Genomic DNA, 23,482 nt, shown 5'->3' with positions numbered 1-23,482 from the left:
AGGCCTTCAGCAGCCTAATTCTCTCTGAGCCTCTGTGAACAGCAACAGTGATGGGCCTTAACACCACGCAGGCAAGGCTTTTATGGTAAATGAGCTATACATGTGTTTATATACATGTAGTTCCTATTACACATCAAGAAATTGACCTGTGCTCTTAAATTCGGTAATTGAAACACTTCCAATTAACCCTGGCCGTTGCTAAAATTACCCGTGAAGTGGAACCAGAAGAAATCACTAGTAGGAGGCAGGGGAGTTGAAGAACAGCAAGGCAAGTGCATATAAGTGCATGAGCTCCTCCTTGTGGCTCAGACATGGGAGGGTGGACTCTGGAATCAACATCACCGTCACTGCTGGTCTTCTGAGGTCCAACCTCAGTCCCACGAGGGTCTGGCCTGGGCCCTCACCAGGACAGAGGTCTGTGGCTGTTCTTGCTACCACTGTCCCTCATACTGAAAATCCAGGCGTCCGCACCCCAGACCCAGTGCTTGGGACACTGCTCGATATACAGTAGCCTCCCAATATGACATTATAAAAAAAGTAAAACTAAATGATGAGTTTGGGAAGATGAAAGCAGGTCCAGAGATGGATGGTGGTGGTTATACAACAATGTGAATATGCTTAATGCCACTGAACAATGCATTTAAAAATGGTTAAAATGGTAAATTTTGTTATGCATATTTTACCACAATAAAAATGGATGAGATTAACCTCACCTTCACCTGCTCTACTTTCTTTTCCAAATTCCCCACCACTAGTTACCAGATCTGTTCTCTAAATGGGAAAAGGGCCTCCAAAGTCCCTTCTGGGTCATCTCCTCTTTGCTCCTTTCTAGCTGGTACCGCCAGGCAGGCCCTTGGCTTTGAACACAGCAGGACCCTGAGCATTGCCCAAAGCTGCTGACCTCCAGCCCAGGTGGCCCCAGCCCCCGCTGTCCTGCTCACCTGCCCACCTGCCAGTCAGCACAGTGAAAGCAGGGTGAGCTCCCACCGCGCCTGCTCCCCGCTCCGGCTTCTGGCTTCCCAAGCCGCATGTTGCTCTAGATGCTCCAGTCTCCCATCCAAGTGTGATCCATGATTCCCATCCTTCCCTCACCCCAAATTCCAGACTCTCAGAGCATCTCACTGCTCCCTTGAAGCACACCCGAGGCCACCACTTCTGTCCTTCCCACTGCCAACCTTCCTTTCTCAATGGGCTACTGCCTCCCTGCTCCATCCCTACCCTTCTAGCAATGTATCGTCCTCACAGGCCATAGCCACCTTCATTAAAGGCAGCTCAGGTCATTGCTGCCTGCCTCAAACCTTCCCAAACGCCTCAGTGCTCTGAGGATGATGTCCGATTCCTCACCCTAGGTCACAGAGCCCCAGGTCACCTGCGTCTGGCCCACCCAACCCCACCTGTGCTGGTCCCTTGATCCTTGCCAGCCACACTGGCCTTCTCCTTGTTCCTTGTTCCACATCAGTCCTTTGTCCAGCTGTTTATTCTGCCTGAACACCCTCCTGAAATTCATGTAACTGTATTCTCTCATTTTCAGCTCAGCCTACCTGTCACCACTTTCAAAAGGCCTTCTTACACCCAACATCTAAAGAGGCCCTGGTCACTTTAACATCCCTCAGTCCTCTGGACAGCATGGTCGCTGTCTCCCTGGATGGAGTGGCCAGTCACGTGGGCAGGGGCTTGTCTGCCTTGCTCACAGCGGGGTCCCAGCTCCCAGAACAGGCCTGGCACTGGGCTACGCAGTAGCAAGCAGGTGAAAATCAAGTCCATGAGAACCTTTCGCCTTCAAATGGGGCCTGCAATTTGGAGAGCAGCCAGCAGACAGAGTGACAGAAACAGGTGAAATCGAGGGAGGGGGAGGGCAGAGTGACAGAACCAAGGCAGTGTGTTACAGGCAGGAGGAACCCCAACTGAATGGTGACCAGTATTCCCATGGACTTGGGGCCTGCAGCAGGGACTTGGCCCGCATGTGTGCAGGGAGCCTGACTTTCAGAGGCAAAGCCCAGCCCTTCATACCGCCCCACCTCCCAACACTGTGCATGGTGTGAAAAACAACCTTGCGACTCACCTTAAAGGAATGGAGGGAAACATATGAAAGTCACAAAAATATATTAAAACAGCTGTTTTCTTCTCTCTTGGCACTGGCCTCCCTTCCCAGTGCCCCTTGCACACCACCCGCCATGGCCTTTCAGAGGAAAAGATGCCCAGGGCAGGAAGACGGAGGTGCCCCAGCTGCAGCCCAGGGTCTGAGGCGGTGCCTCCAGCCTGGAAGTGAGGCCTGCTAACAGTCTCTACAGACCCGACGCCACTGTCGACGAGGAGGCCGCTGGGAGGCCGGAGGTGCAGGAGGGTCAGGCAGGATGCAGCGCACAGTCGGGCCTTGCCACAGGGACAGAAAACAGAAGAGAAATGAACAGAGTGAAGAGGGGGAGACAGAAAAGTTAAAGTAGTAAAAGCTGGGGAACAGAGGAGTAGGGACGTCAGGAAGTGGCAGAGTGGGGACAGATGAGGGAAACCCACCAGGTGGCACCCACTCTGGGGGACCAAAAGGCCAAGGAGCTGGGGTTTGAGGCAGTGGATGCTGCTGAGAGGGAGGGAGGGAGAGGGATGTGGGAGAGGAAAAGGGCACTCGGCATTTGGGAGAGGTAGAAAACTGGGCCTTGCCAAGGCCACAGTCAGAGAGGACAGAACAGAGGACATGAGAGAAGCGAAAGTCCCAGAGTGGCAAGGCCAGGCTACAACGACCACCTCAGACTCAGAAAAACGAGATGCATCCCCACAAAACTGGGACCTGGCCCAAATGCCTGAGGAAGACCAGCAGTGCCATCCAGAAGCGGGGCCACGCCCTCACTGAAGACTGACGGAGCCAAGAGCCTGGACAGGGGCCTGCGCCCCACCCATGGGCTAGAAGGTCCTGCGGCCCAGTCTTTTGAACACGCTCACAGTGCCTGCGTGGTCCATCTGGGCACCAAGGCCCTCGCTGGAGCTGCTCCCCCGGGTCCCTAGAGTCCTCTTAATGGTGACCTTGACCTTGGCTGAGGACTTACTCTTGGTGCTTGTGACCTGGCTGTCCTGGGCCTCAGGGACAAGGGCGGTCTTGCCTAGTCTCTTGATGATGCTGACTTTGGACAGAGACTCTGGCTTCCTCTCGAGCCCTGGGCGAGAGGAAAGGGCCAGGCGCCGCAGTGTCGGGGTGTTGGCCATTGTCGCTGAGCTTGTGGCCTTGGCTTTGACAGTGAGCGCTGGCTGGGGACTGGTCTTGGTTGGGCCCCGGCCTAACTTCTTCAGGACCCCAGCATATTGTAGGACAGAGCTGCTGCTCTCATTGTCGCTGTCCCAAGCCAGATCCTCATCCATCTCTGGGGTAGCCCCCAGGCGGCTGAAGACTCCCGTGGGCTGTGGAGGTCAGAGACAAGATGAGTGAGTCATTTAGTCACTCAACACGTATCCATGGTGAGCTGCCTCATATGCCTGGCCTCATGGAAATCACATGGGAGAGTCATCCATTGGTGACACCCTGGATAGTGGGGAGAACCATGACAGGGGAAGTCCAGGGAGCTGGGAGGAGCCCATAGTAGGCTCCTGATCTTGCATGGAGTTCAGGAAAGGCTCCCCGGAGGAGAGACACCTGAGAAGAGATCTGAAAGTTGACAGGAAGTGGGTCTAGTAGGGAAGGGAGGAGAAAGCATGTGCCACTAAGAGGTAAGGCTGTCAGCTAAGGATTGCATGTGAACAGGAGAGAAAAGACAAATTTGGTCATCACTCAACAAATATTTTCTGAGTTCCTACTCTGTATCTAGCCATGTGCTGGGTGGTGCTGAGGACACAGTTGTGACCAAGATAGACCTGGCCCTGCCCTCCGGGGGCTCACAGTCCAGAGGGGAAGACAGACCTGGCATTGGAAATGACACAAACAATTCTCTAATTATAATAGTTATGGGAAGCTTTAGGAAGGCTGTCAAAGCTGAATCAGCAGTGAAAGGAGTGTGGGCTAAGTCCCCAAGTCAGGAATAATAATCACTGGAGCACTCGCACTGTGGCAAGCTCTTGACGCGGCCGCATCTTCAAGCCACATGACTCTGAGTGCTACTATCATGCTCATGCTAAGAGTCCAGGAAGTAAGACAAGGCCAGAGTGGGTGAGGCAGGAAATGCAGCTGGAGAGCTCCCCCACAGTTAATAAAAGGTGACATTTAAAGTGTGCTTATCATGCGCCAGACACCCCCAGCTCCATGCAGGTACATATCCCTTAATCCTCACGACCGCACTATGAGGTAGATACTATACAGATGAGGGAACTGATGTAGGAAGGGCAGAAGTGACATGGCCAAGGCCATGTGGCCAGGCAGTGGCAGAGCCAGATTTATGCCAGGCAGCGGGCCCAGGCTGGGCGCTCCCAACCACGCACGGTGCCTGGAACCCGCGAGACTGCAGGCCAAGGCGAGAAGAGCAGGAGGCCGATGGCTTGTCCTGTGGGCAGCACACACTGCTGCTGTGGGTGAAGGGCTGAAGGGGTTCACAGTAGCTATGCAGAGAGCAGGTAGGAGGTCACCTCCCTGTCCAGACAGGGGGAGGAGGCAGAGCAGGCAAGACCGACGGTGCCGTCAGCCTGGTGACTGCCTAGAATGAGGGCAGTGGGACGTCCCTGAGCCAGGACCCAAGAAAGGAGTTGCTGTGGGGGATGAGGCTAAGGCTGATTTGGGACATGGTGGTAGGAGGGGTCCAAGAGCGCATTCAAGAGTTGGCCAGACCCCAGGGCTGGACATCGGGAGAGGTCAGGACAGAAGACAGATGGGGAAGACACCAGTGCAACGAAGGGAACTAGGGCTGGAAAGGTGGGTGAGGTGGCCCCAGGATGTGCTAGGGGTGAGATGTGGGAAGTGTCAGGAACAACACCTAGGGAACACAAGAATTCGAGAGCCCCAAGTGGCTCCCTGATCTCCAACTCACTTTATTCCCCGTCGTTGTGTCTGCCTTGGTCTCGGCGCCGAGGCGGTCAAACACAGATGTCCTGTGGATACCTGGGAGGGAAGTGAGGCCATCATCCAGCACCTGCTGAGTGGCCGCTGTGGGCCCAGACCAGGCTGACAAGGGAGCAACAACATGGCCAGCCCAGGCCCCAGGCAGCATTGGCCCAGGCAGGCACAGACTGGGCCCAGTTAGGTTTTGTGTCTGCACTTGTGGGATAACACTGACCTTGACCCACACGATTCTGGCTAGTGTCAAATATGGGAAGTGTCAGCTAAAACTGATACATGTTCCTTGTGCTTAGTACAAGTCCATAAAGTGTGTGTGCAGTAAGAGTTCTTAACTCCTACTCGTGTCTCTCACTCTTTTTGATGTCATGGGCCTCTGAGAGAATCTGGTGAATGGTAACAAGTCCTCTCCCTAAATAGCTACCAACAGAATGCTTGATGTTATGATATATAAATACTGTGGGAATATTTAATAAGCATTAACAAGAATGAATACAGGCATGCCTTGGTATCTGTGGGAGACTTGTTCCTGAACCACCACGGACACCAAAATCCACAAAGCTCAAGTCCAGTATATATAGCCTACATTTCCATAGAGGTTAAAGCAGAGTACTCCTACTCATCACTGCATTCACGTGGATTCAGTGTAGCACTTGGCATATGGCAAATTCAAGTTTTGCTTTTTGGGAATTTCTGGGAGTTTTTTTCCCCTGAATATTTTCAATCTGCAGTTAGTTGAGTCCACAGATGTGAAACCTGTGGAGATAGAGGGCTGGCTGTAGATGTACGTGCACTAATGTGAAAAGATCTCAATAAAAGAGTCGTAAAGCAACACCTACAGGATGATGTTATGTGTTTAGAAAGAAAAGAATGCCTATATATGTGTTGACATATATATAGATGCAAATAAGTTCAGGGATGTTAGTCTGGAAAGGTTAACAACAGGTGTGGAATGTGGCAGGGAGGGGAAAGAGTTTGTTTTTACTGTATATGCTTCTGCATCATCTGAATGATAATGACAGTTCCTACTTATCTGGGCACCTGCCCTCAGCCAGGTATGGTCCCACACTTAAGAGGCAGGCCATCGCGAGATCCATGCCAGCGCCCCCTGGGGAAGAACACCAGTGGAAGGACTGAGCAGGCCTGCAACACTATCCTCAGGACAAGAGGGCACAGGTGGTGACCTACCCTGCCCCCTATGACCACCATTACTGTCCCCTTGGTCCAAGGTCCCCTGAATGCCATTAGAACCTGCTTCTCAGCCCATCCCAGTGGGCTGCGACCAAAAGGGAAACATAGTCTCTGTGCCAAAGCGTGCCCCGGCCAGGACAGTACCTTTCACCGCCTGCTGTTGCTCCAGGATTTTGCGGGTCCGGGGGGTGGTGCCTTTGGGCATGTTGATGATGTATTTCCCCTCCATCTCAGCAGTCACCCTGCGTCTCTTGGTGGGAACAGCCATGCTCTCCTCCTCCCGGTGGGCCAGTGCAGCTGTGGGAGAGGGTGGGGGTGAACACCTTCTGGGATGGAATATTCCCCCAGGGTAGGAACTAGATACTCTGCAAAGGGCGCTCACGTGCCCTTTATCTCCATGAGTCCGCATGACTGGAACCCCTTACTTCTCAACCACCACCATCACCGCTGACTCTGAACCGCCAAGAAACTCAGAGGTCTGGGCAAGATGGGGGACAGAAGGCACTCCGAACCCCCAGGCTGCGTGGTTCTCTGTGGCTCTGTCTCTGCCTCAAGCAGTCGCATCTCCTAGCCCAGCCAGGCTTCCCTCAGACATTGGGTGGGTGGAAGGGTTATAGAGCTCCAAAAAGGTAGTGGTTTCACAGGTGTGCTCACTTTTCAAAAATTAATCAAGTTGTATAGCTGTATGCTTACAATTTGTGTATAAGTTACACTTCCATTTTTATTTTATTTTTAAAAAATATCTTATTTATTTTTAGAGAGGGAGAAAGAGAGGAAAAGAAATATCAATATGTGGTTGCCTCTCGTGCGCCCCCTACTGAGGACCTGGCCTGCAACCCAGGCATGTGCCCTGACTGGGAATCGAACTGGCAATCCTTTGGTTCGCAGACTGGCGCTCAGTCCACTGAGTCACACCAGGCAGGGCTACACCTCCATTTTTTAATAAAAGTATCCCCTCAAATGTGTCAAGGGGTAAGAATGCCAGTCCCTCCCAGGCTCACTATCTTTTTCATACTTTAGAAATTAATTTTAAATTTCTTGCTCATGGCACACAAATCAAAGGGCCAGAAGAGGGTAGAGGCACTTCCAAATACCCACAGCAAAAAGGGCACATGCAGGGTGCCATGGAAGTAGACAGGGAATGATGGGCCTGGGGTCAGATAACAAAGCCCCCTCCCTGGGCCTCAGTTTCCACATGTGCCAAGATCATTGTTGTGGGACGGGTTCAACAAAGGCAAGAAAGTGGGGAACAGAGAGAGGTGTGGAAGCCCTAAGGCCAGAGTCCCATTACCAGCTTTCAAGCTGAGACCTAGAAGAGAAACAGAGGCCAATCGCAGAAAAGTCTGCGGAGGAAGCATGCTTCAGAAGAAGGGAACACCAGAGCAAAGACCCTGCCGGGGAAGGAGGCTGGAGGGGACCTGAGGCAGTGAGCAAGGGGGAGAGACACAAGAGATGAATCCACACTAGGGCTGGATTTTACTACTGGAATAATGGGAAGCCCTGGAGAGTTCTAGACAAGGGTGTAAAAGGATCAGGTTGAGGGTTCTGAAGGATCCCTCTGGCTGCTGAGAGGAAATGGTAGCTGCTTTGCCTTGGCCCCCAGGCAATAAGCACAGGGCCCGGCACCAGTGCCCAGCCGGGGCTCAGTGAACGAACATCTGTTAAAAAAAGACCAAACCACCTATAGCCAACAATACTGTTGTGTACCCGTAAAACTTTGTAAAGAGAGAAGATCTTATGTTAAGTGTTCTTACCACAATAAAATAAAATTTAAAATACTGAACCAACCACTGAGTGACAACCACCATGCACCTGTGCTTAAAAACGCCATCTCAAGTGCTTCTATCGGCCCTCTGGGCAGGGGACCACCGGCCCCACTGGATAGGCACGCAAAGCACGGCCCACAGAGGTGCAGTGACTTGACCAAATCCAAACACTCTGAACACTCAGTGGCTTTCAAGGTACTTGCAATGTGGAGAACATGACCCCCAAATACTATCTGCCACCCCACATTCACCTCCAACTCCTCCCGCCAGCTGCCCGAGTTCCCTCACCAGCGGCCTTGGCACTCTTTGCTGCCATCTTGTTGGACACAGTGACGGAGATCTTAGAGGTGCTGGTGTCTGACCGCCTGGGGGGAGTTCCAGGTGGGGAGTCACGGTTCAGGCTATTGGCAATCATTCGGGAGGCGGCTGTGGGGAGGAAGGGGGAAAGTCCAGATGAGTGGACCCTGGGAAGCGGTCCTGGCTGAAGAAGGCCAACCTTGGGTCTGAGTGGGGCAGAAGCAGGCAGAGTCACTGAGGAGGGGATGCGTGGGGATTGGGTGGGCCAGTATTCCCAGGAACCAGCCTACCCCTCTCTGCTCCAAGGCCCTGCCATGGGGTTCAGAACCAGGGGGTTCCCACCGCCCTCCACCCATCAGTCACCAAGCCCTGCTCTGACCCTGTCTCTTCCCTCTCCGCTCTACTGCAGCCAGGCGGGCCTCTGGATTGTGGCCTGGCATGCAGTTCCCTGGGTACCAAAAGGCTCGCTCTGCCTTTCACACACGTCTCCTCTCAGAGAGCACCTCCTCAGAGAAAGCTTCCTGATCACTCATCAACTTCTACCCTCCTACCCTACACTGCACTTTCTTTTCCTAGCCCTTATTACTGCTTGATGTTAAATTACATTTGTCCGCTTACTGGAGGACTCTCACACAAGCACGCAAGCCCCATGAGGAGACTTGCAAGCTGCCTGTTTCCTGCTGTAGCCCCAGCGCCTACAACACCTGTGGCGCTTCACAAGTCCTCAGTAAACAGCTACTGAAAAGATGAACACTACTACCAAACGTCCCCACATCCCCACTAGACGGACTCTACTGCCAACCAACTTTATAGACAAGGGAACTGCGACTCAGCCACACCCCTGGGCAATGTGGGTCTGGCTCCAGCTGGTGACCTCCCTTGGGGGGCGGGAGTACAGGCTCTGGTGGCCCCTACCTTCTGCAGAGCAGGAGGAGGAATGCCCCAGGGTGTAAGGTGAGAGTTATACAGCCCCCATGCAGGAGGGCCACCCCAGTGTGGGAGGGAGACAGCCAGGGACAGTGTTCTGTCATGGCAGGTGGGCAAGCGCGGCTTGGGTAAAGGAAGAACAACTGCTCAGCTGAACAGGAACAGCAATCAGAACGTCAGGACCCAAAGAGCTGTTCCTCCGCCCCCAAAACAGACACATTCATTCGATGTTACAAAGTGTACACCAGTGCCAGTATCAGAATACTGTTCTGAAACACTCTTCCCCACCTTTCCTTCTTTGCCTGTTTCCCCTTTCTATTTAATTGCCTATTTTCTCCCCTAGTGCTTTTGTTGGTTTTAATTTTTAAAATTTATTTTAAAGTGCCCTGGCCAGTGTGACAGGGTGGGAGTGTCATTCTGTAAACCAAAAGGTCACAGGCTTGATTCCCGCTCAGGGAACAACCAGGGTTGCAGGTTCAGGCTCCAGTTGGGGCACATGTGAGAGGCAACTGATCAATGTTTCTCTTTCACATCAATGTTTCTCTCTCTCTCCCTCTCTCCCTCCCTTTCCCACTCTCTAAAATCAATAAACATGCCCTCAGGTGAGGATTTTAAAAAAAATGTATTTTAAACTATTCAAAACACTCAGAATGGTACAAAAAGTACATACTACCTAATTTCATTCATATAGACTTGAAAGACTAACAAAACTAATCTATGCGGTTAGAAATCAAGGGGGTAAGTACCCTTGAGATGAGGGGCTGATGCTGGTCGTGTTTCTGTTTCTGCATGTGGATGCTGCTGCCTGCATGGTACCCCATCTGTGAAGTCAGTCAGCTGTACTGTCATGATCTGAATGCTTTTCTGCGTATAAGCTGTGGGATATGTTTGCAGAAACAAACTCCAACTTGTCCAGCCTTCCTTGCGCATGCCCTTGGGAAGGCCCTGCCTGCCCAGTGACTCTGAGCTGAGTCATGTGACTGGCTCTGCCAATGGTACGATAGCAAATGTTATAGAAGCAGAGGCTTACGAGGTGATTTGAGAAATGGGGCCTGCCCCTGTACGCTGCTTTTGGGATCTCTGCCACTGCCACTGTATGGACAAGCCTGGGCTAGCCTGCTAGAAAATGAGAGAAGTGGCCAAGGTGCTGCTGTTGGCCCAGATGACATCACGCCAACCATCAGATGTGGGAGTGAGGCCTCCTACATCACCCAGCCTCACCCAAGCTGCCAGGTGGCCATCGACACCAGCTGAGCTGGCCCAGATCAGAAATGACCAGCCAAGTCATAAAACCATGAGAAATAAAAGTCTGTGTTTTAAACCATTTTGGGGGTGGCCTGTTAAGCAGTAAAAGCTAATATACATGTTAAATTTTTTAGGGTTTTTTTTTTAACATTATCATACTGCTGGAAAACACAAAAGTGTGAGTAGAGTCCGTTCTCACCATTCAGATTCCATATTTTCAAATTCACCTCTTCATTAAAATTTCTTTGTAACCCCCAAACCAATACGTATGATGCTTTTGTGGTCATTCACAGACATGGGCAGAATGGCCAAAAACTTGAGTCGCCCATGCTCCCAACTGAGATCAAACAAGGCCACACACTCTGTTTTTGTTTCAGCTCTCATACAATAAATAAGCGTTCTTCTTGTGGTCTGTTTAATGTCACATTTTCATATTTTTGTGCTTTATGTGATTTTGCTGTTTAAAATGTCCCTTAAGCACAGTGCTGAAGAGTTACCTGGTGGTCCTAAGTGCAAGATGGCAGCGATGTACATGCTTTACGGAAAAAACACACGTGTTAGATTAGCTCCATTCAGGAATGAGTTACAGTGCTATTGGCCATAAGTTCAATGTTAATGAAATAAGGTGTCTTTAAATGGAAACACATAAAAGAAGGTTCTGTATGGATCCGCTGACGAAAAGTGCTATGATCAGAGGATTGCAGGAGCCTAACCCTACCCTTCCACTAGGAGCAGTGCTCTGGTATTCACAGATTCAGTGTGTGCAGTTACTGGGGCACAGAGCCACCTCCAGCCCCTCCTTATCCAGCGTATTTTTCCCTAAGAGAAGAGGGCCTCGGACCTTTGCTGCCACCTCTGCAGACTCCAGATGTGCTCCCTTCAGCTGCAGGGGTAAATAATGAAGGAGAGGAGGCCTGAGCAGATGGGACTCACCGCTGGAGGTGCCTCGGCGAATCTCGCCTGGGAGGGGGCTGGGGCTGCAGGGCGCCGACTCAGTGGCAGCTTTGCACATGTCCTGTAAAAAAAAAACACAGGAGCCTGGGTTACCACGGACAGGGGGGCATGATGTGCGGGAACAGGGAACCCACAAATCTAAGAGAAACTAGGGGTATCAGAGCTGCTAGAGAAAAGAATTCAAGACATTCCACTCTGAACCATGAGAAAGCATCAGACAAACCCTGACTGAGGAGCATTCTACAGGACACCTGACCATCCTTCAAAACTGTCAAGGTCACCTCAAGTCTCTCTGCTGTACACCTGAAGCCAATATAATACTGTATGTCAACTGTAATAAAAAATTAAACTTAAAAAATATATACCTAAAATAAATATAGCAAAATATTAAGACCTTAATAAAGCTGATCAGCTGTAACTTGAAAGAAAAAAACTGTCAAGGTCATCAAAAACCTCAGAAGACTATAAAGTTGTCACCAATCAAGAGACAAAGGAGACATAAGTCAAAGCAGTGAGGCATCGTGGGACAGAATAAGGACATTAATGGAAAACCGGATGAAATCCAAATAGTCCAGTTTCGTTAATGATAGCATATTACTGTTCATGTCTCAGTTCTGACAAATGCACCTTCACTATGTAAGATGTTAACAGCAGAAGCTGAGTGAAGGACACACAGAAATTTTCTGTACTGTTGTTGGAACTTTTCTAGAAATTGAAAATTCTTCCCAAATTTAAAAGTTTAAAGGGAAAAAACAAGTTTCTCGGTGACCATCTCCATGATAAGTGGGATAATGTCCCTGGCCTGGAAAGCCCTCACGCTGGGGCCTTGTCCTGCACGATGGGAACGCGAAGGCCGTCTCCAGGTTGCAGGGAGCCACGGGCACCGAGGACAGCACCTCAGCGGCCGCCGAGCGCAGGGCGGGGTGCTTGAGAGGGCAGCTTGGGGCAAGCGTCCTCTCTGTCAGGTGGAAGGAGAAGCAAGTGAGTTAATATGTGTAAAGGGTGGCGACGGCCCGGCAGGCAACCGCAGGCGCTTGGCAAGTGTTCTAGCGACTGTCACTTCGCAAGCACTTCACTTCAGGCCTGGCACTCCTTGCCACATACACTGTTCGGGATGTGGCCACAGCCACCCTATGCCGCAGGGGTGTATGAAAAGACCATTTCAGAGAGATTCAGGGAGGTGAAATCACTACTCTAAGGACACTGTAAACAGGACGGGGTAATGTAACAACCCTATTGTTGGCCACCAACCGAGTCCCACAGAGGAAGCTCCTGTTCTGGGGACAGAGAAGAATCCTGGTAATGATGGTTATCACTAGTAAGATGAGAACTAGTAATAATAATAATTATAGGGAGTCTTAACTGAAGCCCTACTTTTTATATTGTACTAGAGTTTTGTATAATATAATACCTACAACCACCCTACCAAATACGTTTGCCTATGTGCGTACTACAGGTGAACAAAGTAAGGCTCAAAAAGTTTAGGCAACATGCCCAATGTCACTCAGCTAATGCAGAACCAGCCTTGGAACCCAGGTCCGCCTGCCTTTGCTTCCAAGCCTCCTTATTGGCTCTGTCACTGCCCGCCACCCCGCCACCCTAAGTCCAGGAACAGAGGGATGGGGCAGAGCACCCACCTGACGGTGCACCACCTTGGCATGCTTGAGGATGGCGATGATGTCGCCCACCACGGTCACGCCCAGCTCATTCATGATTTCCTTGTTCAGATCAAGAAGCATGCTCTTCTGGATCCTGCCGGAGACGGGCAGCAGTGAGGCCACAGTGGGCCAGGGTGGGTGGGCCAGCCAGCTCCCTGTCCCCTCCCATCTCTTCCCTCCTCTCTCCAAGTCCAGCTCTGTCCCTTCGGAGCCCTTACCTATTATCCACAAACATCACGGCGTAATTGACAGCAGGTCCTGGAGGAATGCCGGCTTCCTTAAAGAACTGGATCCACTCGGAAGTGGCTGGCGGGGGTGGACAGGGCTCATTATTCACATTATTCTCTTTGGAGAGCAGCCGCAGCAAAACCACAATAGCACCGGTTCCCACAAATTAAATGCTTATCAAATGCCAGGTCCTTTGCTGAGTGCTTTACACACAGGATGGAGTTAAGGCCGCCTGACAAGCCAGTGAGTTAAGCAGCACTGACTCCTCCACTTTGCCAGTGAGGACACTGGGGCAGGGAGAGGCCAGACAGCTCACCCCCAGCCACACTAACAAGCAGCAGAGTTCCTTGGTCCCTATGCTGCCGTGCTATCCTCCTTACAACTCTGCCCTGCCCTGGAGCATGACCTACAGTGATCATTGCCAGCCCCCTGCCCCCAAGCTTGGCCAGTGATGGAGGAGGGGAAGCTGAGACTCTGGGTTCTCTACCTCAGTCCCCATCAGCGGGCCCAGCCCCTGAGAGTGACAGGATCTGCAGGTGAATGGAAAGAAAAGTCACAGAGTCCTGGCCAGGTTGCTCAGTTGATTAGAGCACTGTCTTGATACACCAAGGTTGTGGGTTCGATCTCTGGTCAAGGCACATATAAGAATCAACCAAAAGCCCTGGCTGGCGTTGCTCAGTGGATTGAGTGCCAGCCTGCGAGCCGAAAGGTCGCTAGTTCAATTCCCTGTCAGGGCATGTGCCTGGGGTGCAGGCCAGGTCCCCAGTTGGGGGCGAGAGAGAGGCAACCAATCAATGTTCATCTCACACACTGATGTTTCTCTCCCTCTCTTTCTCCCTCTCTTCTCTCTCTGCAGATAAATAAAATCTTTCAAAAAGAAATCAACCAATGAATGCACACATAAATAAATGGAACAACAAAACTCCCTCTTCCCTCTCTATCTCAAACCAATAAAAATATTTAAACAACAAAAAGGTCTGTGACCTTTTGGGTGTCAGGCAAGTTCCCACCTCACCACAGGAATAGCCATGCCTTGCAATCAGGCGTAGAGGCCACAGGCACCAGCTCTGGAGCTTGGGTTCAAATCCTGGCTCTGCCATTTCCCAGCTGAGGGACTTTGGGCAAATTAGCACTTGGTACTTCAGTTTCCTCATCTGGAAATCTGGGGTAACACTTCAGAAGTACGCACTGAGCACTTGGCACAGGCCAGGTCCTGTCCAAGGGCCCTTGGGATGCTACAGGGCACAAGACAAAGCCCCTTCCCTCACAGAGCTGACATTCTAGAGGTAACAGCACCAATATCTTTGGGTCACTGTGCAGACTCAATGCAAAAGTCCATGTAAAGGGCTTTAAAATAAAGACTTGGCCAGAGGACATCCTCAACCCACTGCAGTTATTAATATTAATATTATTCTGCCACCACTACACATAGAGCCAAGGCCAAGACCAGGCAGACCTCACCCAGGTAGCTTTATTGTTTCTAAATTTCTTTCTTGTCCTCTTGGGTCCAATTTGACCTTCAAATTGACTCTGACCTGTCAGACCAGCGATCAGACAAGACCACTGATTTCAAGTAGAATTTTTTTTCACATTTTACTACCTCTGAAGCCAGGATCTACCTCACAATCGATGGTGTGCCACAGTTTAACAGGCAACATTCTTTTTCTTTCTCATGGTATAGAACATCACATCCAACATTCCATGCCAGTTTAGATTAGAAAAAAGTTGGTACTGCTGTGCCCATTTTGCTCGAAGACAACTGAGGCTCAGAGCAGGGAAAGAGGCACACTCTGGATCCGAGGTGATAGTGCAGGGCTCAGGCACATGCCCAAGGACCGCACCTCCCCTAGGAGGTCTCTGCCCACCCGGCCAAAGGTCTGTATTTCCAACTGAGAGAGGTGGATTCATGCCCACAGGAAAGAAGGGCTGCCTCTACTCTGCACAGGCGCTGGGTGCCTGCCAAGCCAGGGTGCCCTGGTTTCCATCAGCCAAAAGCAGGCACCTTTGTCTACGTATCAAAAAGCACCACACAATGATTCCATTTATAAGAAATGTCCAGAATATTAAATCTATAGAAATCCATAGAGGCAGAAAGTAGATTAGTGTTTGTCAGGGGTTAGGTGTGGGAGGGAGTAACTGTTAATGGGTTTTGGGTTTTTGGGAAGAGATGAAAATGTCAAGGCCTTGGCTGTGTAGCTCAGTTGGTTAGAACAGTGGTCCCCAACATTTTGGTGGTGGCGGGGGGCAGGGGTAGACAGGAGGTGGAGCTCAGGTGAGCTTCTACAGTCTGTGGACCAGCATCCCAGGGATTGGGGACCCCTGGGTTAGAACATGATCCAAATATACAAAGGTTGTAGGTAGACTCTCCAGTCAGGGCACTTACAAGAATCAACCAGTGAACACATAAATAAGTGGAACAACAAATCGATGGAGCTCTCTCTCTCACATACACTCTCTCTCTCCCTCACTCTCTCTAAAATCAATAAAAAAAAAAAAAGAAAATGTTTTGAAACTGATTGTGTTGATGGTTGAGCAACTCTGTGAACAGAAAATATAGAATATAAAAACCACTGAATTGTACCCTTTGACCATGTGATTGTACAAAATGTAAACTGTCTATCAGTCAAGCTCTTAAGGAGAAAAAAGTGCCACATAGGTTGGGGGTAGCTAGTTTCCTGAAGCAAAGTCAAGGAACTGCAAAAGTCCCCACCCACATCCAGGCCGCAGCATCATTTTATGCACCAGCAGGTCCTTGAATAACATTGTCTCGTTCCACATCATTTTGTTACAATATTGATAAGATACTATATAACTTAACTCTTGTTTATATCAATTTGCCTATGATAAAACTGGTTTCATTGTATGCCATTTTGCTTAAAGTCACAAAATCTACTGACAATGTTAAGTGAGGACTCATAGTACTACAAAGAAGGAAACTAAGAGGAAAAACTCCTGCCAATCAAACAGTTATAAGCCACCAGCTATAAGATGTGCTCCCATTTCAGAAATAAGATGAATGTGTGTCTTGGAATCAGTGAGGCGTGGCTTCCTGTACACAGGACCAAAATACTCACAGAAGCTTGTCTGTAGTAGTCCCAAGCCAGAAACACTGCAGTATCTATATCAATAAACAAATGGTGGTTGCTTCTGTGGTGAAACACTACACAGCAGCAAAAAGAACTACAGTACACACGGCCACTAAGATGACTCTCAAACGTTATGTTCAGCAAAAGAAGACAGACAGAAAAGAACTCGTGGCATGTTTCATTCATGTAAGTTCAAAACCAAAGTCCATGGACTACAAGGAAAGGTAAGGTGAGATTAATGCAAAGATACGATAGTGGGTCGTGGCAGGTATGGCTCAGTGGATTGAGTGCCAGCCTGTAAATCAAAGCATTGGTGGTTCAATTCCCAGTCAGGGCACATGCCTGGGTTGCGGGTCAGGTCCCCAGCAGGGGGTGCACGAGTAGCAACTACACATTGATGATTTTTAAGAATATATATATTTTATTGATTATGCTATTAAAGTTGTTGCATTTTTATCTCCCCTTTAGTCCCCTCTTCCCTGCACCGTCCCTGCCACCAGCATTCTCCCCCACCAAATTATTAGCACCGGGTTGGATCGTCCGTCTTGCTCCCCAGCTGTTTCCACTCTGGGACGACTTTAAACGTTCCAACATCCGAATTGTAGGGGTGCCAGAAGGAGAAGAGGAAGAGCAAGAAATCGAAAAGTTGTTTGAAAAAAAATAATGAGGGAGAACTTCTCCAACCTGGCCAAGGAGATAGATTTCCAGGAGAGACAGGAAGCTCAGAGTCCCGAAGAAGTCGGACCCAAGGAAGCACACACCAAGGCACGTCATAGTTACACAACCCAAGATTAAAGATAAGGACAAGAATCTTAAAAGCAGCAAGAGAAGAAGAGACAGTTACCCACAAAGGAGTGCCCATAAAACTATCAGCTGACTTCTCAAAAGAAACCTTGCAGGCAAGGAGTATTCAAAGTCATGAAAGACAAGGACCTATACCCAAGATTACTCTTTCCAGCAAAGCTGTCATTTATAATGGAAGGGCAGATAAAGTGCTTCTGAGAGAAGGTAAAGTGAAAGGAGTTCATCGTCACCAAGCCCTTATTATATATGAAATGTTAAAGGGACTTATCTAAGAAAAAGAAGAAGATCAAAAACTATGAACAGCAAAATGACAACAAACTCACAACTATCAATGACTGAACCTAAAAAACCCCCCCACAAAAAACAAACTAAGCAGACAACTAGAACAGGAATAGAATCACAGAAATGGAGATCAGAGGGGAGGGGGCGGGGAGAATGGGAGAAAAGGTACAAGGAATGAGTAGCAATAAATAGTAGGTACAAAATAGGCAGGGGGAGGTTAAGAATAGTATAGGAAACAGAGAAGCCAAAGAACTTATATGTACGACCCATGGACATGAACTAAGCGGGGCAGGGTGGCGGGGGGTGAATGCTGGTGGCAGGGACGGTGCAGGGCAGAGGGGACTAAAGGGGAGAAAACAATGCAACAACTTTAATAGCATAATCAATAAAATATATATTAAAAATAAATAAAATAAATACAAACATTAAAAAAAAATAGTGGTTTATTTCATCTGGAGGAGAAAAGAGGTCGTGATTGAGGTGGGGCCCACAGGAGGGCTAGCAATATTCTATTTCTGGACCTGGATGGTTAGAGGTAATTTTCTTTTCTGTTTGTTTTTTAATCCCTCTCTTATGTGCCCGAACTGGGAATTGAACCTGCAACCTAGATATGTGCCCTAATTAGGGATCAAACCTGCAACCTTTTGTGGCACAGGACAACACACCAACCAACTGAGCCACTCACCCAGGGAAAGGTGGTTTGCTTTTTTAAAACCTTTTTCTTGAACTATAACATACATGCAACAAAAGGCCACATAAGTTAATAGATTTTCATAAACCTACACACCCATATAACCAGCACCCAAATTAAGAAATAAATCATTTCCAACATCCCAGAAGTCCCCCACCCCTCCTCCTCTCTGTGTAGTCACTTCTCCCTTCCTCGAGAGGGCAACAACCACTTCTAATAGCCTGATTTGTTTTGCCTGTCTCTGTGCTTTATATAAATGGAGTCTAACAGATATACTCAGATGTTTGCTTTTTAATTGCTCTATGACCAAATGTTTGATGTACTTTTCTATATGTACAATGAATTGCAAAAATGTTTAAAACTACCAACTAATATCCGTGCTCTGACAATTCCAAAGTAGAGAATTTAAAGAAAATATGGTGATGAGGCTCATGAGAAAAATAATAGCAGCTAACATATCTTGGGAACTATGCCCAGGATTTTACATGCAATAACCTTAATCCTCGGATCATCCCAGGTGTAGGGAGTATTAGCATCTCCATTTTACAGGTGAGAAAACTGAGGCTCTGAGAGGCAATGTAGGAAATCTGCCAGACTTCAACACCCAAGTTCTTTATGGCTGGACTAGGCTGGCAGGAGGCCAAGATACAGAGAGGAGGGGGGCAGGCCTTGAGCAGGGCCAGCCCCACCTCCACATTCCTCAGAGTACAGCTGTTCCTGCCTGTGACAGGCCCTCCCTCCCCCATCTCATCTACCCCCACCAAGGTCACACCTCAAAAAGGGCAATGGGGAGAAGGGACCCCGAAAAGAAGGCCACAGACTCACCCATAGTCACTGAGACCATTGTCACCCTGGCCCTGATGCTGCTCCCTGGAGCCTGGAAGAAAGAACAAGGGGAGAGGGCCCATGAGTTGCCACCGGCTGTGGGTGTATGTCCCTCTCTTGCTGCCTATCTGTCTGCCAGAGGAGAGTTCCTGGACTAGGGGCTCAGAGCCCAGGAATAGCCTGGAGCAGCTGGCAGGAAGTCAGCCTGGGACAGAGCTGCCACCATAACTATCACTTCTGCCTGGGACAAGGCCCAGGGACAGCAAATGTCCACAGATCCATTCCCACACACCTCAAAAGTTTCTAGCTGGAATAAGAGAGGGACAGAAAAAAGACACCCCCTGCCCAAAACTTTAACCACAAATATTCATTCATTCAAAACTGTTTTTTTAAAAAATGTATTTATTTGTAGAGAGAAGGGAAGGGAGGGAGAGAAAAAGAGGGAGAGAAACATCAATGTGTGGTTGCCCCTCGCATGCCCCCTACTGGGGATGTAGCCCGCAACCCAGGCATATGCCCTGACTGGGAATCGAACCAGCGACCCTTTGGTTCGTGGGTTGGCGCTCAATCCATTGATCCACACCAGCCAGGTATCGAAAACTGTTCACTGAGCACCTACTATGTGTGAAGCACTATTCTAGGATCTAGGTATACTGAGGTGAACACAAACACAGAGCTTGGCATCTAGGTGAGGACAGGGAAGAGGGGGACACAGAGAGTAAGCAAGCAAAGAGTTAATAATGCAGTGTGTCAGAAAGCCTTTAGTGTCATGGAGAAAACATGGAGGGCCTAGGAAAGAAAGAGCTGCAATTCTAAATAGGGTGATCAGGTAAGACCCCTCTAAAGTGACGTTCAGAGACCCAACAGAGGAGGAGGAGTGAGCTATGTGGCTTTACAGAAGTGTTCCAGAGAAGGTATAGTAAGTCCGGTGCTTGGAGCCAGGAGCCCATCTGGCATGTTTAAGGGACAGCAGGAGCCAGCGTGGCTGCAGCAGAGTGAACGAGGAGAGTGAGAGGTGACAAGACCAGAGAGGTGGGGCACCAGGTCATGAGGGGCTTCAGAGAAGAAATGAAGAGCCAATTTTCACTTACAAGATTAGCAGGTTCTAGAAAGGTGTTAGACATTAGCACCAATGAAGACTTTCTCCTGGACATTAATAGCAGCACTGGAAGGAAACTAAAGGAAGTAACTTTCTCTCCTGATGATTCAATGCTATCTGACTCCAGGACCATCTGTCCCACGCTGCCCTGGCCCAAACTTCCCACTAAGCTCTCATGCTCTTCTCGGGCACTGGCATCTCCTCCATTCCCTCTGCTCTCATCCTTCACTCTGCTCCCTGCCACCCATCCCAGCCCCTCATCCTGATCTTCGCCCTCACCCCTCCTCCATCTCCTCTATGGGATGCAGAAGGCCCTCTATCCAGCACACACAATCTGCTCCCCAACCCTGCCCTGGCATTTTGATGGAATAACAGAAGCAGTATAAGAGTAACAACTCTGGAGCCAGACTGCAGGGTTCAAATCTGGCTCTACCACTTATTAGCTTTGTGGCCTTGGCAAATTACTTTACCAGTCATGCCTCAGTGTCCCCATCTATAAGCTGCGATGTATAAACATTACTACCTTAGAGAAATGTTGTGAGGGCACATGAGTTTCTATGTACAAAGCACCTGAGACACTGTCTGGTGCACACCAAGTACTCGACAAGTGTGGGCCATTCTTACCCTCTTCCCCAGCCTTCTACCCCAGCCTTCCCTCTAATACACAGGGGCTTTGCCTGCCTCCCAGTTTTCACACAGAATGTTGCTTGTGCCTGGAATGCTTATCTCCTCCTGTTCCTCTGGCAAGGCCTTCTTCACTTTGCTTAGCTGCCACCTGCTTTGTAAGCTTCCCCTAAGTCCACATGTGAGATTCTGTCCTCTGCCCCTGGCTAGGACTCATCCTGCCTTTCACCAGCTTTTGTTGCATCACTTATTGAGGAACATGACCACAAAACATCATTCCACCTACTTTCTTGATTCTCTAAGACCCACGTTCCCTCCTGGATTTTACTGCTGGACAAAGACAATACAACTGCATCTTTTAAAGGGTAGGGCATAGAGAGACTTCGACAAGCCAGAGAGAACAACATTCTACATACCAAGCACTAACTATGCACCAGACCAGAGCCAGGCATCATGCTGATGCCTCACAAACTCCTCAGGAGCGAAGACTATTATTAGCCCCATTATAATAAATGGAAAAAAAAACCCCCAAAAACCTCACTGAGGTGCAATCATCTGCCAAATGCCACAGCTAGCCAGTGGCTTTACTGAGATTCAAAAACAAGTTCTCCCTGATTCCAGCGCCCATGCAGCAGCTCCTATTGAATGTTTATATGCCAGGCACTGAGCATATACACCCCTCAGTGACTCCTCACAACCACAGGGAAAGAAAGTAAGAATGATCCCCATGTTACGGATGAGAGTGGCAGGTACAAGGTCACACAGTAACTGCAAAGCCAGGAATTGAACCCGAGTGAGTCCAGTGGCTATGATTAATGCTGGTCAAGGGATTACGAAGAGCCAAGCACTGTGATCTGTTTTTGCAAGGTTTCAGTTAATGCTTACCAGAAGCCTTTAAGTACTGTTATCCTCCTACAGCTGCAGAATTCCCTGCTGAACTCAGTATTCTTTCTCCACCATTAAAAGCCCATCTCCAGCGCTGGCTCTCTGAACAGTGAAAATTATAACGTTAATAATAATGGAAAAATGACTACTCCCAAAACTCAAGTAATTACCATGTACCAGATGCCCTGTGCTAAGCCCAGCTTACTACTTCCCAACTCTTGACTCTGGGGTAAGTGGCTTAACCTTTCTGGATTTCACTCCCCTCAGTTGTAAAATAAGAATGATAGGAGTACCTAAAGAAGTTAGAGGGAGTAAGGGAGTTCATAAATGCCAAGCCCTTAGAAAAGTGCTCAGTATGTGATATATGTGCATTAAGTAAAATAAATGAATCTTAAGTGAGCTAGGGAAGGGGTAGGACAGTCACTGACTTATGTCAGCTGTATGCAAAGTGTGAGCAGGGAGCGGAGTACAAAGTAACTTGATGGGGTCCATGGGACCTGATAACACAGGATCACATAGTACAAATTATTCTCTTTCAATTTCTGTCTACAGTTTTTATTTTATTATTTTACTCCTCACCTGAGAACATAATCATTGATTTTAGAGAGGGGAGGAGAGGAGGAGGAGAGAGGCAGACAGACATTGATGTGAAACATCAGTTGCCTCCCACATGTGCCCCGACCAGGGATGGAACCTGCAATCCAGAATGAACCCTGACCAGGGATCGAACCTGCAACCTTTTGGTGTACAGGATGACACTCCAACCAAAAGAGCCACCTAGCCAGGACTCTGTCTACAGTTTAACAGACTGTTATGCTCTCACTGTATTTCAGGTTGTGTTCTTTCTCATGGCCATCCAGGCCAGTTTTCATTAAGATAGCAAATAATTTTTCCTTCTCAAATTAACTGACTGTAGGAAAATGCATCAGTAGTTATAAAGAAAAGAAAAAAAAAATCACAGGATTTGGAAAAATTGGCCAAATAATAAGTGGTGGGATGTTGCTCTCCCTGAGTCCAGACTCCAAGTTTCTCCTATCGCTGTTTTTGAGCTTCCTCCTTTCCCCTGCCTCTTTGCAAGTTCCAACTACACCAGTGACTCTCGGAATCATTATTATAATAGTCTCAGTCTAATAAGCTCCTACTCATTACTGTGCCAGGCCCTGTGCTAAGGACTTTACACGCACAGTTCATCGGCATCCTCATAAGGACCCTATGATATTGGGACTATTAGCACACATTGTATAAATAGGTAAAATGAGGTTCAGAATGGTGAAGGTACAGGCCCACTGTCACGAAGTGGAGCTGAGACTTGAACCGAAATCTATTGGATTCCAAGTCCAACCATCTTTCACGCTCCCACACCCAGATATTCCAGGCCAAGCACAAACAGCATCATCAGTACTAACAATAACAGTTCAATAACGAGTGAGCACTGTGCCAGGCTCTGAGCGAGGGGCTCCGACATGCACGAGCTGAATTCTCACTCCAACCCATGAGGAGGAATCTATAGTCGGTTTATGACCCCCCACTCTACAGAGGAAGAAACTGAGGTTCAGAGAAAGAAGTCGCTTGTCCCGGGCTGCACAGCAGCATCAGAACTGATTCCGGAGCCCCAAACGCCATCCATCCCCACCGTTTCCGGCCCAGTCCCACCTCCCCCGGCCCGCGCCTCACCTGGCCCTCCCGGCCCACGCTCGCTCGCGCAGCCCGCCCCCCCCTCCGGGCGGAACCAACTGTCAGACCACCCCCTCCCTTGGCCTGGAAGCCCGTCCCGGAAGCACCGCCCCCGCCTCCGGAAGCCGGGCTGACACTCCCGCGACCGCTCTAGCCGTCCGGACCGCCACCAACGAGAGTGAGGCTACAGCTGCCACTTGAAAGCTCATAGTCACCCAGGCGCTTCCCTCCGCCCTGCACTAGCGAAGAGTGCGGCCAATCAGAAAGGCAAGGTCCG

At 49.3% G+C, this 23,482-nt stretch overlaps 1 protein-coding gene across 4 annotated transcripts; it reads right to left on the bottom strand.

The window, feature by feature from the left end:
* Positions 1–2,191: 2,191 nt before the first annotated feature.
* On the bottom strand, positions 2,192–23,259 carry CUNH19orf47 (chromosome unknown C19orf47 homolog). Of its 4 annotated transcripts, XM_054580777.1 has the most exons (11): positions 23,206–23,259; positions 21,532–21,633; positions 18,924–18,975; positions 13,226–13,313; positions 12,987–13,101; positions 11,329–11,410; positions 8,215–8,352; positions 6,305–6,457; positions 4,944–5,014; positions 3,042–3,390; positions 2,192–2,373 (listed from the first exon to the last, which is right to left on the bottom strand). In XM_054580777.1, the coding sequence occupies exons 3-11, from the start codon at positions 18,940–18,942 to the stop codon at positions 2,276–2,278; spliced, it is 1,113 nt and encodes a 370-aa protein (XP_054436752.1). In that variant the 5' UTR covers positions 18,943–18,975; positions 21,532–21,633; positions 23,206–23,259; the 3' UTR covers positions 2,192–2,275. The 4 variants fall into 4 exon arrangements, with proteins under 4 accessions (XP_054436752.1, XP_054436750.1, XP_054436753.1 ...); XM_054580775.1 differs by having other exon boundaries at positions 2,233–3,390; XM_054580778.1 differs by lacking the exon at positions 18,924–18,975 and having other exon boundaries at positions 2,233–3,390.
* Between the last annotated feature and the right edge of the window lie 223 nt (positions 23,260–23,482).

Source organism: Pteronotus mesoamericanus, unplaced genomic scaffold, assembly GCF_021234165.1.
Source record: "Pteronotus mesoamericanus isolate MK-2021 breed Mesoamerican mustached bat unplaced genomic scaffold, CSHL_Meso_final contig_639, whole genome shotgun sequence".
Classification (NCBI taxonomy): Eukaryota; Metazoa; Chordata; class Mammalia; order Chiroptera; family Mormoopidae; genus Pteronotus; species Pteronotus mesoamericanus.
Note: the sequence above shows the minus strand (reverse complement) of the source record. Positions and strands in the feature narration are given on the sequence as shown.

Coding starts and splice junctions, on each gene's coding strand:
- CUNH19orf47 (XM_054580775.1), bottom strand. Junction 8,353..11,328: donor TCGCCGAGGCACCTCCAGCG/GTGAGTCCCATC, acceptor TCCTCCCCACAG/CCGCCTCCCGAATGATTGCC. Junction 3,391..4,943: donor ACACAACGACGGGGAATAAA/GTGAGTTGGAGA, acceptor TGACCTCCACAG/CCCACGGGAGTCTTCAGCCG.